Raw genomic sequence first — 18,406 nt, 5'->3', positions numbered from 1 at the left:
TGATAAACTACACCTGTGTGAACATGTCTTCAAAAGTCATCTTCACTCCAACTGGTTAAAAGTCATTGCATTAATTTCTTTAATATTTTGTGATCACAAGTGTGTCTTGAGACTCCAAATTCTTTTTGAGGTCACTGTAGGTCTGTACATTTAATTTATTTTTTTAATAATAAAGCCTTTAATGTAAGTTTCTGCAATTTAAATATAAAGAAAAAAGCCTGTTTACCATACACCCAGTTCTTAGATCCCCCCATGACCAACCAACCTTTATAACAGTGGGACAGAACATGAGTCTGGCAGGGAGAATTACAATTCTCTGTGCTTATTTCCTTCCCAACAGAGGATGTCTTTGTTTTTTTGTCCAGATCAATGACAGATTCCTGAAACTGCGTCTCACCTGACCCCATGTGAATATTTTATGCAAGGGAGGGGCAGCATGGCGTGTTACATGAAACATCCATTTTGTACGCAATTGTGACTCAGCAAAAGTGCCTTTCAAAAGTTGAATGTCCACAGCAAGATCTGTGTGTGTATCCGTTTGTTTTGCGTTGAATGTTTTGATCTCAAATGAGCTGTTAAAAAGCTTGTTTCAGGAATGATGGACGCTGTGTTTTTTGGGGCTGTCGTAGTACAAGTTTTGACCTCTGCTCTCTGCTTTCCAAACGGGGCACCAACTTCAGCATGTGTGGATATGATGCCGAGGCATGGAGGGACACTGCCCCAGCCAAACCCTGCTCCGTACACCATCCAGCCAAGCAACACAACTTTTCAGACTGGCACTCCCATCACAGGTAAGGGACCATTTGAAGCAAATACGACAGGGTCACTACGGTTTTAAAAGCAACATTTCATTCTACATGATTTTTTTCAAGATCTGCATGACTGAAACCAAAGTAAACCTCACTAAACTGTAATTCATGCATATTTGGAATACCAAGAAGTTTTGTGTTATGGATAACTCCCTCAATCAAGAAATAAAAGAAGAGATAGAGATGATTTGGTTTGGTTTGGTTTGGTTCTGTTTTACTTGTTTTGTAATTGCAGGCCAATATGCAGGGAATATTTTAACTGAATTTTTAAGTTATTTTGCAATTGAATTCTCTTATGCATGGACAAAACTGATGTCTGTTCTAGGAAAATCAACATCTTCACCCTTTATTCAAATGTTATTGCTTGGAGTCACTTTTTTATTTGTAATAATGCGCTGAAACATGCCAAATAATAATTTTGGCCATGTTGAATTATGAACAAGAGTGAACCAACAAAATATTATTAAATTATTGTGTTGTAGTCAGTGTATGATTATTCCTGTGAGATTTTTGTTTTTCTAAGCCTTTTTTTTATAATAAAATAAAACCTGTTGCTGTAGTTTGCCTTTTTTGCCAAACAATTTTGTCAGATAAATAAATTAACCAAGATTAGTGTTTTGTTCTTCCTTCATACTTAAAAAAGAGTGTGTGTGTGTGTGTGTGTGTGTGTGTATATATATATATATATATATATATATATATATATATATATAGTTTCCTCATATTTTGGTGGTTTAATTGAACTTGTAGGGTCATTAAAACAAATATATTTGTTTTTAATATATATCAGGATTAACAGATCATGGATTGTTCATTTGTTGTTTGTCAGTTGTAATCAAAGGTCCAGACTATGGTGGCGTGCTCCTTGAGGCTCGCTCTGGATCCGACACAAATGCAATAGGAACCTGGCAGACACCTCCTACAAACACAAAGTTCTTAGCGGTAAGGATTTCTGTACTTCTATACTGTTCCATCATTAATGAACTACACAGGAACAAAGGAGTAACGCATTATTAACACTCTAACTCTGATTAATGAATTAGTAATTAATAGCAGTTAGAGGACTACTAAGAACTACTATATACAGGCTCATAATTAACATGAATAATGCATCATTTATAATTAAGTCTGAAGTGAAGATCACAGTAATCCACTAGTAATGACTGTAGTATTAACAAATCTTCAGAATGAATTTGGAACAGTATTCTGAAGTGAAAAGCATGATAACTCTTCCGATTGTTTTGGTAACCCTTGAGTCATTACTAGTGGTTTACCATGATCTTCACTTTCGAATACCGATCAAAATAATTGGTAATTCCTTTAGAAGGATGTAGTGACACTTGAGTCATTATTATCCAAAACCTTACAAAAAAACCTCAAAAGCTTGACTTCAATGACTTCAGTCAATATTAGTGAGTTAACATGGCTTTCACTTTAGAATACTGATCCAAATAATTAGTAATTGCTTCTGATGGATTTGACGAATACTTGAGTCATTACTAATGGGTTAACATGACCTTCAATTTATCTTCAACCCATCTGCCACTCATATCACGCATTCATAATGACTACACTTCTCAATTCTCTTCTGTAAACAACAAACCCAGAGAAATGTTTCTACATGTGGAACATGAAGCTAATGAACACACAAGATGTAAGAAGTAAATGATTTGTATGTGATTTCCATGTGATTTGGCTTATTTTCATATGAGAAATACTACAGGTGCAGCGCTATAAACAAAATATTTCAACAACATAATATGACCAAAACCCACATTAGATCACAATTGGAAGATATTGCATACACTGGTTGTTGGTTTAAAGTGAGTTTTGAGTAAAATCATAGTAGTATTAATCGTATATGAGCAATATCACAGGAGTAGCCATGCGATATGGCTGTATATCAGCACGGCTGTGATTCGGCCATAGGTATAGCTACGAGTGTGATACTGCATTTATACAACAGTTCGACAGCACAAGTGTGTAAGCAAATAATAAATAACAACGGAGAGTCTTTAAAACCCTCTTTTGTGAGGAACTACTTCCTTCTGCCACGGATTCAAATCTCAAGTTGACAGTTGGACCAAGCCTCCGTTACTAATTCTAAAACGTCACTTTAGAACTAGTAACGAAGGAATGTTGAGTCCCTCCATTGAAACTTATTGTATTTTGTAAAGTATTAGAGAGAGGGGGGGGGATTGCCTGAGCAAGCATTACCTGTGTATAACATTCATTTTGGGTTTTATGTACCCAAAATGAATTATATCTAATATTTAACCACTATAATACCCAGCAGCAAATCCTCGAAACACTGGCCTAGATGAAGCTGTTTTCGGCGGGTACACGAGCACTGAACGGCCGCTGACAGCCTGGAGCTCGCATCTCCAAAAACGTCTAAAGAAATTGTAAAATAGGCACTATGATTAAATATGAGTGACATATTTCAGGTCTAAACAACTACATTCTTGCCTAAAAAACTCTTCAAACTACAGTTTGTGGTACAACAAGTGTAGTATTTGTACAAAAAAGAATAATGAAGATTAGGTCCGATACCCAGCAGAGTTGTGAAAGGTTTGTTGAGTGAGAACAATAGAAACATGAATGGGGCAGTTCACAACACCAGACAGTGTGTTATGACAACACATTAAAATAATATGGTAAGAAATACCAGTTTTCAATATCAAGCAGCATAACAAACTATGTTTGTACAGCTATAAATAACTGGAAGCGAATGAGACCAGAAGCCAGACACATTCAGTTTACAAATGACCTTTTATGTTAAAAGTAAAGTGGATAAATTTGGTAATTGCAGTTACTGGAGGTCATACACTTGTGTTTTCTAGTGTTCGGGAAACCAGCAAGGTGCCATCACCCATGCCAACATCAACATAAAAAACAACTCCACCCTCTATACCTGGATTCCACCAGCTACAGCAAAAAGCGTCTTCTTCATGTAAGAGTGAACAATAACAATCTCAAATTGATACTACATGACTCTAGGCCTACTAATGATTGTGAGAAATGAAGAATGTGAAATTTATATGCTTTTTTTTTCTCCCCAACAATCCATAGAAATTATTAAAACACTCATTATTTGTCCACGACTTCCTTAGGGCCACCGTAGCCCAGCAGCGCACTGTGTTCTGGGTAAATGTGAAATCACCAACTCTGACCCAAAGTGAGTAAAAATAAGATAATTCTGGAATGCCTATAGTTTTGTACATTTTAAAATGCTATCACAATTTAAAGAGGACCTACTTTGCCCTTGTAAGAAAAAATGATCTCGATGAAGAAGTTTATTGCAGCGTAGCAGTGACAACGTAGCACCTTGGGTTCATCGGAGTCGGAATGAACCCAGAACATCCAAATCTCAAACCTTTTATCCTGTTACAGTTTACCACTCTTCCTGTAAATGTAGTTGCTCATGTTTTACCAGCTGTGGTCTGTATGTTAATGAAGTTGTGACACCGTCTGAGATGGTTCTCTGTGTCCCACACCCATTCCCATTCTACAATTGATGACCATTTGATCAGGATGTGATCAACCCAAATGGTACATAAACAATATACCAGTTGACTTTCTTCATCTCTACGATAATTAAGCCATTTTGGGGATGAGCTCATTCTAAAATATACTTTGGAGTGGACTCTGGGTCGAGGAAGATCACAATTTCTTACACCCTTCTACAAAGTCTTGAGATGACTAGAATAGGCTTTCATGCTTGAATGTTTTCAAATATTTTACATAGTTGCAGCACCTCTTTTCTCTGTCTGTCAGTAATGCTCTGTTTAGTTCTTGTCTCTTTGAAGCCCCTCCTTCTGAGAAGCACAATGTGCTCTGATTGGTTGGCTGGACCAGTGTGTTATGATTGCGCAACCGCTTCGAGCATGTTTGGGAAATGTCACGCCCCTTACCATAACCGCGAGTTTCAACACAGTACTGGTCCTGTCCCAAATGAAACCCTAAGCCCTCGCAATCTTCCACCGAGTCCACACTTTTGTGACATAAAGCTGCCTTGATTGTCGGCCAAAAGTCCACATCGAGGGTGCATATTGGCTGAAAATTTCAATCTGAAATGTGAAATAACAAATAGAACATCTTACCCTCTTGTTCACAAGACCGCAAGTGGACATGTAGGGCCCTATCATACACCTGGTGCAATGCGACGCCAGGTGCGACGCAAGTGTTTTTAGCTAGTTTCAGCCTGACGCAGTTTTCATTTTCACGTTCTGTGCCATGTTGTTTAAATAGCAAATGCACTCACGCCCATCTGTTCGCACATGGATTTGGTCTAAAAAACAAGCTGTGTTCAGGTGCATTGTTGGCGTGTTGCTATTTTGAGGCAACTGAAAACGACTGCGCCATTGACCAACAAAAACCTGGTCTAAACCTGGTCACACCCATTACTCATTAAGAGACTAGGTACAACACTTTTGGACCATGCACCTGGTGCATTGACCATTTTTTCCATTGTTAAAGAGATAGTTCACCCAAAAATGAAAATTTGATGTTTATCTGCTTACCCCCAGTGCATCCAAGATGTAGGTGACTTTTTTTCTTCAGTCGAACGCAAATTATGATTTTTAACTGCAACCGCTGCCCTCTGTCAGTCAAATAATAGCAGTAGATGGGAACTTCAACTATAACAGTAAATAAAACTTGCTTAGACAAATCAAAATTAAAACCTGCGGCTCGTGACGACACATTAATGTCCTAAGACACGAAACGATTGGTTTGTGCGAGAAACCGAACATTATTTATATAATTTTTACCTCTAATACACCACTATGTCCAACTTCGTTAGATATAGAGGGTATGCATGTGACGTCACTATCAGCTGTTATGACTGCAGTTACACTCACTGAGTGGCAAAAAGACTGAGCGGCAGCATTGGTTTTCAGCGTGAATGCAGCGAAAAACCCACAAAACACATCCAAAGTGGGAAAGAGCTTTGTGATTGACTGTACAAATAGATTTGACACAAAATCTGAGGTATATTTTTACAGACTGCTGAAAGCTACAGAAAATAGAAGCAAATGGATCACTGCAATTTACAGACACAGCTGGACTCCAGGCGGAGAAACATGGATTTGCAGTTATCATTTTGCTTCAAAATGTTTGATTTTGGGGTAAAAATCATAACCAAAATATTGTAATATATTGTTTTGACAACTCATCAATTAAATATTTACCATCTTATATTCTGCAAAACTGGGTGTTTTTAAATAAACACTGACAAAAACTATACAAGTTTTAGGGCTGGACAATATGACGATATATATAACAATGATATAAGTGATCACTCGGATTTAAACCTACCTATATAAAGCGTTCACAGGCAGCTTTGCTTTATGTATTTCCCCGGCATCAAAATAAGGCACATATAAATGTCAAGAAACATTTGATTCCTGGCTGCATGTCAAAATCCATGGATTATGTTTCTTTGACAAGTTGTAAGGAACACTATTGATCCCAACCTTTAGTGTAATGGTTTGTTTTACTCGTGTTTTCGCAGTTTCCTCTATTAAATCCAGTCATGCAGCAGCTCTTTTGCCACTCAGTCCAGCTGAGGGAGTGTGTACTAGTGGGAAAGTGACGTTAATGCATACCCTCTATTGTGACGTGTTCATTCCCAGAAGTGAACTCAATACTACAATGGAGGTGTTTCAGGGAGTTCAGAAACAGTGACACTGATACAGAGAATAACTCCTGCTGGAGGGACTTTATGCTTTGCAAGATCTTTTTCATGCTCAAACAGCATCATTACACACTAAAGAAAATTGAAAAAGTAAAAAACATAATAGGCCCGCTTTGATGACGTTTCATTCTTTTCTCTCCTAATTATCAGGTGGAGGAGGAACATCACTTGATGTAAACAGTAGTGCTGAAAGGATTGCCACACCTGTCCTGATGCTGCTTGTTGTTCTGCTGGCAAATGTTCAATGTTTTGCTGCTTCACAATGATAAATTATATTTGCTCAGTTACTCAGTAAAAATATTTAATCAGCATTAAATATTTAGATAAACAATTTTTATTTGTCTGAGTAATAAAACTTAATTCTCTTTAAAAAAATAAAAATATATATTAAAATAATGCACTGTAATGACATTTTGTGCTTTGGGTTTATTTGGGGTTTTATTTAATTACCAGCTGATTGTACATTATGCCTTGTGCCTAAACTCGCTACTCTGCTGCTGCATTATCCTGCTAATTACACTAAATTTATCAAATAATAAAGAAGGAGACCACAAGAAACAACACATTAGCATATTTATGTAGGAAACCAGTGGACTGGGCTATTGGTCAAATAAACAACTGTGTTTTGTTGTTTATGACCAATGGAGGACTGAAGAAGTGCTTAGGACACAGGCACTATTGCAGACACTTTGCCGAGTTTACGGAGGCCCTCTAGTGGGCACAGCCTTCAGGTTGCGAATCACTTTGTGTGATATTTTTATTATTATCATTAGCATGATGTTAGTTTTCAATGTAATGCAGAACCATTGTTGATTCAGTTATGCAGATTTGGGTGTCATGTTTAACTGTAATTGTCATTATGTTATTGAACCTTTTTATTTAAGACACAAGAAGAAATTTTGTTAATGCATTCATAACTTCAATTGCGGATTACCAACTTTTAGATGGATGACCCCATCTCCATTAAAGGTGCCCTAGAATTAAAAATTGAATTTATCTTGGCATAGTTGAATAACAAGAGTTCAGTACATGGAAATGACATACAGTGAGTCTCAAACTCCATTCAACAAATCTCATTTGTTTAAAAGACCTCCTACGACTGTTACGTAACAGTCGGGATCATTAATATGTACGCCCCCAATATTTGCATATGCCAGCCCATGATCAAGGCATTACACAAGGGCAGCCAGTATTAGCATCTGGATCTGTGCACAGCTGAATCATCAGCTGAACAATAGTGAAAAATGGCAGATGGAGCAATAATAACTGACATGATCCATGATATCATGATATTTTTAGTGATATTTGTAAATTGTCTTTCTAAATGTTTCGTTAGCATGTTGCTAATGTACTGTTAAATGTGGTTAAAGTTACCATAGTTTCTTACTGTATTCACAGAGACAAGACTGTCATTATTTTCATTATTAAACACTTGCAGTCTGTATAATTCATAAACACAACTTCATTCTTTATAAATCTCTCCAACAGTGTGTAATGTTAGCTTTAGCCACGGAGCACTATCAAACTCATTCAGAATCAAATGTAAACATCCAAATAAATACCATACCTATGCGATTAGACGTGCTACATGACAAACATTTTGTAAAGATCCATTTAGAGGGTTATATTAGCTGTGTGAACTTTGTTTATGTTGTTAAAGGCAAGTGTGAGCTCCGTGGGTGGGGAGCATGAGCATTTAAAGGGGACGCAGCCTAAATCGGCTCATATTTAATGATGCCCCAAAATAGGCAGTTTTAAAAATTAATAAAAAAAAATCCATGAGGTATTTTGAGCTGAAACTTCACAGACACATTCAGAGGACACCTTAGACTTATATTAAATCTTTTAAAAAGACGTTCTATGGCACCTTTAATAAACCTTTAATAAACCCAGGAACCTCAGAAGCTCTGACCAGGTCCAGAAAATGTGATCACATTAGTCCAATATTATCACTGGTCATATTTACACTGTGTATATTTTAATATAGTAAGGTGACCTATTAATATGCATAAAGAGAATATGCATACCATACCAAGTATACTTAATGTTACAGGAATGAAAATAATAAAATTGAGATAAAACTGAGATTCTGTTATCATTTTTTTATACATTTTCAAATCATTTTCCATTTTCATTTTAACTTTTTTCAGTTAATGTTTATTTTATTTCAAATAATGAAAATGCTTTTTTTATGGTTTTAGTTTTAGTTAACTATAATAACCTTGATTCTTACTATTGGCTTGCTATTCCAAACCAGGGTTAGTATTGTTAACTAAAACTAATTCTATTAAAAAAAATTGCTGTTAATTGAAATAAAGCTGCAATAAAATATAAATATTAGTTTTAAGAATTTAGACTAAATTTCTAATTTTCATTTAGATTGTTTAAATTGAAGCACTAAAATTATTAACTGAAATAAACACTAAAACTAACTAAAGCAAATAAATTACACATAAATGACAATATTTAAATAATAATAATAAAATACTAATAACTAGTAGTACAACACAGTCCAGCCTCATGAGTAAAGCATTCACATGCTTTATGTCCATTCACATAATACACAGGTTTGAACGTTTTCAAATAGTGAACTCTGTGAAGTGTTACATGGTCTTCTTGAGCTCGTCGTACAGCACCAGGACGATGGATCCACCCATGCTTCTGAGCACATTGGACCAGGCGCCCTTGAAGAAGGCCTTGACACCCTCATCACGTGCAGTCTTTCTCCAGCAGTCAAGTGTGCCGCTGTACATTATGTCAGCTAAAATAAAATAAAAATTAAAACACTTAACATCATGACATTCAAGACTGAACATAACCAAACAAACACCAATTTTGGATGGAGCATGGGAGGAAAGGGGATTGGATACTACCTCCTTTAAGTCCAGACTGCATCATAATACAACGGCGTACTGTGTCAAAGGGATACGATATGAAGCCAGCGACAATGGTGACGGTGTGAGCGATCATCCAGCTGACCACAATATGAGCGTTCTCTGGGTCGGGCAGCATGCCTGTAAAACACAGATCCTTCAACCAAATACCAAAATGGATGCCATTGCTCAATATGGGTTAACAGATAAGGATCAGCAGAACTCCTATATTTTCAATGTGTTATGAAACTGTCTATTAACAGAAGAAAAAATTTTCAAATGTTCACAAGATTATTAAGATTATTTAGCTGGAATCCTGATGCGTCATGCTCGGTGTGAAGGATCACATGGAGTGTTTTAGTTTGCAAACATTAATTAAAATATCATACAGATAACTCAATAACATGTTGCGTGTTATAGCTTTCATTCTTAAGTGGTACAACTTAATTATGTGCTTCTTTTAAGACTCGAGATTGTTATTAGATATGATACATTTCATATTGAGAAACTGATGGGCGTGGGTGGGTACAGAAACTAATGTTAATGTTACACAGCATTACTATTTTATTTCTTGTCTCATCACATTGACAGTTAATAATTTTATTACATGAATCACGTAAACTATGTATTTTAGTTTCAAAATAGCAAAATCAGACTTTAGAAACTAGTTTGCATCACTGATCATTTATGTTGGTCATTTGACATATAGTAAAACAGCTGTCAAATATTAAATGTTTCCTCAGCAGCTTCTGTGAACATAAAGCCCGCCTACTTTAATTTGATTGGTCATCTCAAACATTTTTACTTTAAGGCTGCTCAGATGAGAGGGCTGGTTATTTTGCCGTTGTGCAATATCCTTACAGCATCAACGTAGAGTTCATTTTAGGCAATTGTTTCACAACCTTTATTATACACTGATCAGGCATAACATTATGACCACCTTCCTAATATTGTGTTAGTCCCCGTTTTGCTGCCAAAACAGCCCTGACCCATCGAGGCATGGACTCCTCTAGACCCCTGAAGGTGTGCTGTGGTATCTGACACCAAGATGTTAGCAGCAGATCCTTTAAGTCCTGTAAGTTGTGAGGTAGAGCCTCCATGGATCGGACTTGTTTGTTTAGCACATCCCACAGATGCTCGATTGGATTGAGATCTGGGGAATTTGGAGGCCAAGTCAACACCTCAAACTCGTTGTTGTGCTCCTCAAACCATTCCTGAACCGTTTTTGCTTTCTGGCAGGAGCATTATCCTACTGAAAGAGGCCACAGCCACCAGAGAATACCGTTTCCATGAAAGGGTGTACATGGTCTGCAACAATGCTTAGGAAGGTGGTACATGTCAAAGGTTTCCCAGCAGAACATTTCCCAAAGCATCACACTGCCTCCGCCGGCTTGCCTTCTTCCCATAGTGCATCCTGGTGCCATGTGTTCCCCAGGTAAGAGACGCACACGCACCTGGCCGTCCACGTGATGTAAAAGAAAATGTGATTCATCAGATCAGGCCACCTTCTTCCATTGCTCCGTGGTTCAGTTCTGATGCTCACGTGTCACTGTTGGCTCTTTCGGCGGTGGACAGGGGTCAGCATGGTCACCCTGACTGGTCTGCAGCTATGCAGCTCCATACGCAACAAACTGATGCTCTGTGTATTCTGACTCCTTTCTATCAGAACCAGCATTAACTTCTTGAGCAATTTCAGCTACAGTATCTCGTCTGTTGGATCGGACCACACGCGCCAGCCTTCGCTCCCCACCTTGGCTGCCCATGACCCTGTCTCCGGTTCACCACTGTTCCTTTCTTGGAGCACTTTTGATAGATACTGACCACTGCAGACCGGGAACACCCCACAAGAGCTGCAGTTTTGGAGATGCTCTGATCCAGTCGTCTAGCATCACAATTTGGTCCTTGTCAAACTCACTCAAATCCTTACGCTTGCCCATTTTTCCTGCTTCTAACACATCAACTTTGAGGACAAAATGTTCACTTGCTGCCTAATATATCCCACCAATAACAGGTGCCGTGATGAAGAGATGATCAGTGTTATTCACTTCACCTGTCAGTGCTCATAATGTTATGCCTGATCAGTGTATATACCTCAAAAAAATACAGAGGTTTGGACATCTATGGTGGGTATGGCCCTGAGTGTAACCTATTGTTTTCCAAAATATTATTTTTATTAGGATCCCAAAGCACTAATTATTATTATTATTTTGTCCTAGGACTTGGTGGCTTTTGGAGCTCTCATTGTCCATTATAGGCATGGGCAAGACAGTACAGTGGTGGGGGATGTTTTAACAGCTGCCAGCGTTCATACACATAGAAAACAATGTACTCAAATTTTAAAGTCGTGGTTCTCCCATGTCACAACACAATGTCTTTGCATATGAGTGTGTGTGAAGTGCAATTATTAAAAAAAAAAAAAGGTAAAAAAATATTTCTCAAATGAAAACATTCATGATTATGAATAATTTATAATATCATGAATAAAATAATTATGATTATCATGCAGCCCTCGCTTAGCCCCTGATGGTGGCAGATTTTAGTCATGCCCCTGCACCATTAAAAGGCAATCTGCCTTATGTCTAACACAAAAACTTTGAAAAGCCACCTTTTGCAGTGTCATAGATGCCGAAGTATGCCGCCCTGTAGATGATGATGCCCTGCACAGACACGTTGAAGCCCTGATACAAGCCCTTCGGACCATCAGACTTGAAGATCTTTACTAAACAGTTTGCCAGGCCTGTGAATTCTCTCTCTGCGCCAGCCTTTCCGACATCAGCAGCCAAACGAGTTCTGGCAAAGTCAAGCGGGTAGACCAAGCACAGAGACGTGGCTCCAGCAGCACCACCAGAGGCCAGGTTACCAGCGAAGTACCTCCAAAACTGGGTACGGCTGTCAACGCCTTCCAGGAAAATCTTCTTATACTTATCCTTGAAAGCAAAGTTGAGAGCCTGTGTTAGGAAGTACCTAATGACATTAGCCATGTTGCCTCTCCAGAAGGACAGGAAGCCCTGCTCCTTGGGAATACGTACTAAACAGTCTACAATACCTTTGTATTGTTTGTCTACTGTGATTTGCTTGCTGGCATGCTGGACCTGTAAGAAAATGGCACAATTTTTCAACCAGTTAATATAACATCTCAGCACATCATTTAAACAATTCAAATTTTCTGCATGACCATGTCGCCAGTTGTAAGACAGTTGTAAGTTGTGAGTCAACAAAATATTTTTTCCCCCTACATTTTCATTAGCGTGGGAGCCAACCGAGAGTTGAATTAGATAGAGAGTGTGTGTGTGCGCTTGAAAGACCTTACACCAGTGGAAACTGAGCAAGTCAACAAAAATAGTGTGTGTTGATTACAATCTGTTTTGTTGTGTGATTCTGCTTGCTGTCATTGTAGCAGAGTGCATATAATGTAATAACGTACTCGTATGTATCATACTTGCAATATTAAGTTTTAGCCTATTTGCAACCATAAACAGTGTTGGGAAAATTTACTTTTAAAAAAATGCATTACAATATTGAGTTACTCCCTAAAAAAGTAACTAATTGCGTTACTTAGTTACTTTTTATGAAAAGTAATGTTACATTACTTTTGCGTTACATTTTTTCTCACCTGGGCTGGGCTTGCTTGTTTTTTTTTTTTTTATATAAGCAATAAAGTTCTATTTTTGGCAAATGTTAAGACACCTTTTACACCAAAAGTGAAATGAATAAGCCTCAGGATGAATGAAATGCATATTTACACCTGTACAGTAGAGGGCGCAGCTCAAACAAACCTTAGCTGTGCTGCCATTCTGGATTAAAGAAGGAAGTTCAACACTCTTTCTAAATTTCTAAATTTAATCTGAAGTAATTTTTGCTTATTACTATGGTTAAATTGGATCACTGAAGGTCAGCAGCAAAGACATTAGTTAATAAAGTGAGATTAAATGCATAAAGTATATTTGTGTAATTTAAAAATGTTAATTATTACAGGTTTGCGAAAAATTCTGAGATTGCATTTCACTGTTTTTATTCATTTTGAGGAATACTGATGCAAGAGAGATGAGTAAATGCATGTTCACATTTAGTCTAGAACTACAATAACCATCATGTTCACACAGCGCACACAACACCTCCGACCTTTATTCCTATCAAAATGGGGACTGGAGAGCTGTGTGAAAAAGTAATTTGCGTTACTTAGATATTTTGTTGTAAATTGAAAAAAGTAATGCATTACTTTCCTAATTACTTGAAAAAAGTAATCAGATTGCATAACTCAAGTTACTTGTAATGCGTTACCCCCAATACTGAATATAAAGATGTATTTCTATAGCTCCGAGCTTCTTACTGATTTTTTATTGCAATTTTGTCCGACCCTGAAATGAGGCAAAGCCTACTATTTACATTACCACGAGCAACTGAATTAAATTCCCCACTCATTCAATAAAACATATAAAATGTACAAGCACAAAGCATGTTGAATGTTAAAGTTCACTTTAACTTGATGCTGTTAAACTGATTATGCAAAGAAAACTGCTGAAATATCAAAACATTAACAACAACATTGAAAGGCGAGTTTTATTTCAGAATCATCATTGGTCCAATATGTTTTTATTATAGGTCTATTACAAAGATAAAGTTATATCGTATATTATTAACACCAAACACGATTCTATAATGGACAATATTCATAAATTAACATTAACCGAGATGGACAAATGCGTGAAAAAGATATTAATTCATCTCATTTAGAATGTAATTGCCTACATGTTACGTGTGCAGATGGTAATGTATGTATAATGTAGGTAGTATAACGCGTACCTGAAGGAGCAGCTTGACTCTTTCTATGGGTGCAACAGCAGTCTCGGAGATCGCGGCGGCGATTCCACCTGCCAAAAAGTCCTTGGCGAATGAAATAGCGTTCTCATTCATTATTACGTGATGCTGCTGGCTGTACGGAAAGGCTGTTCGCCAAAGCCATCGAGGTGACCGAATTTATAGATGCTCAATGACTTTTCTAAAGCTACGATCGCGAGATACAGCGGGAAGTCAGCTGGTATTGGTTCATCTTCAGGGAGGAGGAAAGTCAACCCGACCTCTGTCTGTGGTATTTGGTTACATTGCACTGCCTTCGTGGAAAAACCAGTTAGACCAGCATGACCAGCTCGATCTATGCTTTGCATCATGGTGGTAGCTGTTTAGACCAGCTTTATTTGAAAATGCTTTCTACAAATGGTCAATATAGGCTTAATACGTTCTGATAAAACTTAGGCCTACACAAATTAAGCGCACACACAGATATACCAGATTCAGTTCATGAATAGATTTGTGTTTGTTTGTTTTCCAAGTTTGAAATATAAATTACTTTTTAGATAATATTTAAGAACTTATTTATTACTTGTTAAATGGATGTAATTCGTTAAATCATTTTAATGCTTTGGAATAATCTTTTTAAAGAAGACAGCAGATTATTACTCAAGTGAAAGCACTGTAAAGTTATAGAAGTTTGCTTATTGTAAATCAAATACTGCACTAAACATTATTTTATATACATTTTATACAATTCTACAGTTCATTCAGGCAAGTAACACCTACAAATTGAAACCTCACAATAATGAGTGTATGACACAGTAGGCTACCACTCAGCCTTCTACCAGATGGCAGTTCATGTGGTGTACTTTGTTGATTCCCAAAATAATAGCATTGTACGCTCTCTGACAGAGGAACAAACCATGGATCTAGCAGCGGTACATATCCTCCTCACTCAGGGGGATCGTCCCCTTGAGGAACATGTGAGTTTTTAGATCTGACTCACATGGTGCATTACCCAGACGACTACCTCTGAGTATTTTTCCATGCTGATCTAAATGCACATACAAAATCTCATCTGCCTGAAAAAAATGGATCCCCCTTCAGGTGGAGGAGAATCTCAACCTCCCCGGCCCTCGTCATGCTCATCATAGACCCCTAACCAGTGTACATGGTTGAGTCAGCACTTGTCAGACAGATGCCCAGTCCAGTTGGCCTGTCTGTACTGGATTTAATGCTGTTTTCCATTAACCTCAGAGGAGGGATGATGTAGCTGGGAATGATGTCACACTTGAGATGACTGCGGTCCAGCAGAAGGGAGTGATGTCTCATCTTGCTTGAGGTTTTCCATTCAGTTTTATCCCGTGTTTAGTCCCGATTTCATATGTTCCCATGGTTACTGTTAATTGATTAGTCCCACCTGTTCCTTGTTTTCTCCCACATTCAATCAGCCTATATATATTTATATACTCCACTGTTTGGTTCTTGGTCTGTTCTCTTTGTGTATGGTGTAAGGCCTTAAAGGTGCTAAAGAGGAACTTTTCGTCGACTGAGAAACCAAAGACTGTTAGTGAGTTTTTGAAATGAGCGCATGCGTAAGAACAACCCCCCTCCTTCACAGCTCATTTTGAGGGAACACCTCCCAAAACCCGTGCACGAGTATTGGAACACGAGTGTTTACCACCGGCATTCGCTGTGTCGTGTTAGTGGATTCATTATGTCGGACTCACCGCAGGTAACTCATAATCTGCAGTTGTTACTCCTGTCTCCTGACAAAAACATCGCATGCGGCGCCTGTGGAGTGTGGAAAGTTACTGGAGCGCGCAGCTGCACTCGTCTCTCACAAGGAACGTCACGGCAGTGTTTGACAAGCCAGAGGGCCAATCGTTTACGCGATTATAGCGATTGGCTGATGTTTTTAAGGCCCTACCTCGTGCACAGATGATGTATATTAATATTATTCCTTTCAGTGCACCTAATAAATAGTCTTTTATCAGTTAGTAAAGACAGTTTCAAGTAATATTGCAAAAATGTATAAAACAAAACATACACTGCACGATTTTAGCAGTCCTATAAGATTATTGAAAATCACACTGTGTGACATGGATCTTTTAAACTTGGGTACGACATGCATGTAGACTGTACGATGATGACACCTGTTGACTCGCAGGCTACGATGCAAGTTTCTATAGAAGAATAAAATGTCATCAGCATGTGCTACTGGTAAACAAAAAGACCATGATTAAACACTTTGGCAGTTGTAGTTTTTATGTGTGCTGAAAAAAAGAGGAAGTGGCAAAAGAAGAAGGTGAAAGAGCTTGAGGTAAGAAGTTTTAGCGCCTTGTCGCGTTGATTTCATGTCACAATTTTATTGGCTGGTCAGTAGACAGGTCGTAGCAGCAAACACACTGTGTGATGATCATGCTGAATTTCTGACACTGTCAGAAAATGATCTATCTTTGGTCAAAAGACTGTGATAATGGCCATCTTTGGCCCCTGCCTCTTGAGTCGCTTCAGTATGTTAAGCTGAGTTTTATTTCTAACTTTTTTTAACATGACAGTATGTTTTAAATGGGCAAGATTTTATTCATCATACAGGTGAGTTGCAAATATAATTTTTTTTAGTCGAATGTAATAGCTACAAAGGTTTTAAATGATTTGTTCTAAATTAATGTATTCTCCTCATTTGTGAATGAAACTTTAACACATAGCTTTATCAGTTGTTCTCTTTATTCAGCAAAAACAACCCAGACAGCAACATCTGATACATGTGGATTACATGCGGACCAGATGTGGGCCAGATCTGGATGTTGCTGTCAGGGAAACAAACAAACCAATCAAAAACTACTCCATTGAGTAACTTTAATTAACTTTGACATTTTTAATTGTTATGGTAAAATTATAGAACAGAAATGAAACATTTAGTTGTTACATGGTTGCTTATTTCATGAATTGACCAACACAAATAGTTCCATCGCTTTGTATCAAACAGATCTCTAAAATTATGATGCATTGCTTTCACTAAGTGCCTAATTTTGAGGAAAAAAGATTTCATTATTTAATATTAAAGCCATTTGAAATCACTTTATTGTGACGTATTATAATCATTTTTAATTTTTATATATATATAATAATTTTTTATAATTTTTATTGTGATGTATATCTGAGTGAAACGGCTTCTTGAATAATAATAATAAAAAAAAAAAAAATGGTGAGACTTGATTTTGGGAATGAATTGGATGATTGTCATCTGCAATCTCATGGGAGTGACATGTTGCTGAGGGTACAGGTTACTGTCCCGCCTTTGTGCTGGTGCAAACATCATCAGAGAAGAGATGTCATTGCAAGAGGGATGGGGAAGGTATTTTGATTAAAGATATGAGGGTGTGTGGATAAAAAAATGTAATGTGCACTGATAAATCATTTATAATAATAATAACTGCAATATTTCTGTAAAAAAAATAGAAGTGTAAATTTTGATTTCATGGTAACTTTAACATGAAAGAGGAAACTCATGAATATTCATGTTTATTCCGTCCATTGCAACCGAATATCTAAGATATTTTACACCTCTAACATATAACACCTCTCCTTACATCTAACAATAAATGCCACACCTCCTAAAGCTACTGGATGATTTTGTTTGTACGTAGAGACAGGCGGTGACTATTTTGCATCCTTTAATGTTTTTGTAGAAGCAGGAATATAGTATAAAAAGAGACATTCTTAAAACTGTACCTGAGTAATTCTAAAAACTCTAAAAATACGGAGCATAATCCTGATTTTGTGAGAGTTTGATTGCAATATGTACACTCAAAACTTCTTTGTTTATGACTGGTTTAGTTTAGACACAAAAAAATATAGTTTACCACTGCTGTGTTACAAGCATCTTTAAAAGAATACATTTATCTTCCAGTCTGCCAAAAATGTTTGAAATACAAAATTGGAGATGTAGTTGCATAGATCTTTTTGTTTGTATGTCAGATGTCAATTCTCTTCTCTCAGTGAGAGCTTTCATTTTCCTCTACAAGGAGGTTAGCATTATACTCGTTAGTATTATCAGACTTAATCTTAATAGTAACTGCACAGCTGGCATGTGACCTGGAATTATACTCTCAAGTTAATTTTATTTGTATAACACTTTTAACAATACACATTGATTCAAAGCAGCTTTACAGAAATTCAAATATAAGTCAAAGTCCACAATGAGCATTTTAGAGCGGGGTGATGATAGG

The 18,406-nt window shown here is 37.3% G+C and overlaps 2 protein-coding genes across 2 annotated transcripts; one reads left to right on the top strand and one right to left on the bottom strand.

Annotated features, from left to right (window-relative positions):
- Nucleotides 1–473: 473 nt before the first annotated feature.
- si:dkey-251i10.2 (uncharacterized protein LOC562682 homolog) lies at nt 474–8,559 on the top strand. Its single transcript, XM_067407937.1, has 5 exons — nt 474–791; nt 1,639–1,751; nt 3,653–3,762; nt 3,923–3,987; nt 6,658–8,559. Exons 1-5 carry the CDS (start codon nt 596–598, stop codon nt 6,771–6,773), a joined length of 600 nt encoding a protein of 199 aa, XP_067264038.1. The 5' UTR covers nt 474–595; the 3' UTR covers nt 6,774–8,559.
- Nucleotides 8,560–9,110: 551 nt separating this feature from the next.
- On the bottom strand, nt 9,111–14,294 carry si:dkey-251i10.1 (uncharacterized protein LOC100038774 homolog). Its single transcript, XM_067406968.1, has 4 exons — nt 14,184–14,294; nt 11,986–12,472; nt 9,381–9,521; nt 9,111–9,268 (listed from the first exon to the last, which is right to left on the bottom strand). The coding sequence occupies exons 1-4, from the start codon at nt 14,292–14,294 to the stop codon at nt 9,111–9,113; spliced, it is 897 nt and encodes a 298-aa protein (XP_067263069.1).
- Nucleotides 14,295–18,406: the final 4,112 nt, after the last annotated feature.

The sequence above is a fragment of the Chanodichthys erythropterus genome, chromosome 13 (assembly GCF_024489055.1).
Source record: "Chanodichthys erythropterus isolate Z2021 chromosome 13, ASM2448905v1, whole genome shotgun sequence".
Classification (NCBI taxonomy): domain Eukaryota; kingdom Metazoa; phylum Chordata; class Actinopteri; order Cypriniformes; family Xenocyprididae; genus Chanodichthys; species Chanodichthys erythropterus.
The sequence above is the reverse complement of the archived record's forward strand: the minus strand, read 5'-3'. Positions and strand labels throughout refer to the sequence as shown.

What these genes read in the sequence shown, in the direction of transcription:
- si:dkey-251i10.1 (XM_067406968.1), bottom strand. Translation starts at nt 14,294, where the DNA reads ATGAATGAGAACGCTATTTCATTCGCCAAGGACTTTTTGGCAGGTGGA. An exon ending in CATCTATGACACTGCAAAAG is followed by an intron (nt 9,522 to 11,985) that starts GTGGCTTTTCAA and finishes TGTGTTTTACAG; the next exon opens with GCATGCTGCCCGACCCAGAG. An exon ending in GCAGTCTGGACTTAAAGGAG is followed by an intron (nt 9,269 to 9,380) that starts GTAGTATCCAAT and finishes ATTTTATTTTAG; the next exon opens with CTGACATAATGTACAGCGGC.
- si:dkey-251i10.2 (XM_067407937.1), top strand. Translation starts at nt 596, where the DNA reads ATGATGGACGCTGTGTTTTTTGGGGCTGTCGTAGTACAAGTTTTGACC. An exon ending in GCAAAAAGCGTCTTCTTCAT is followed by an intron (nt 3,763 to 3,922) that starts GTAAGAGTGAAC and finishes CGACTTCCTTAG; the next exon opens with GGCCACCGTAGCCCAGCAGC. An exon ending in ATCACCAACTCTGACCCAAA is followed by an intron (nt 3,988 to 6,657) that starts GTGAGTAAAAAT and finishes CCTAATTATCAG; the next exon opens with GTGGAGGAGGAACATCACTT.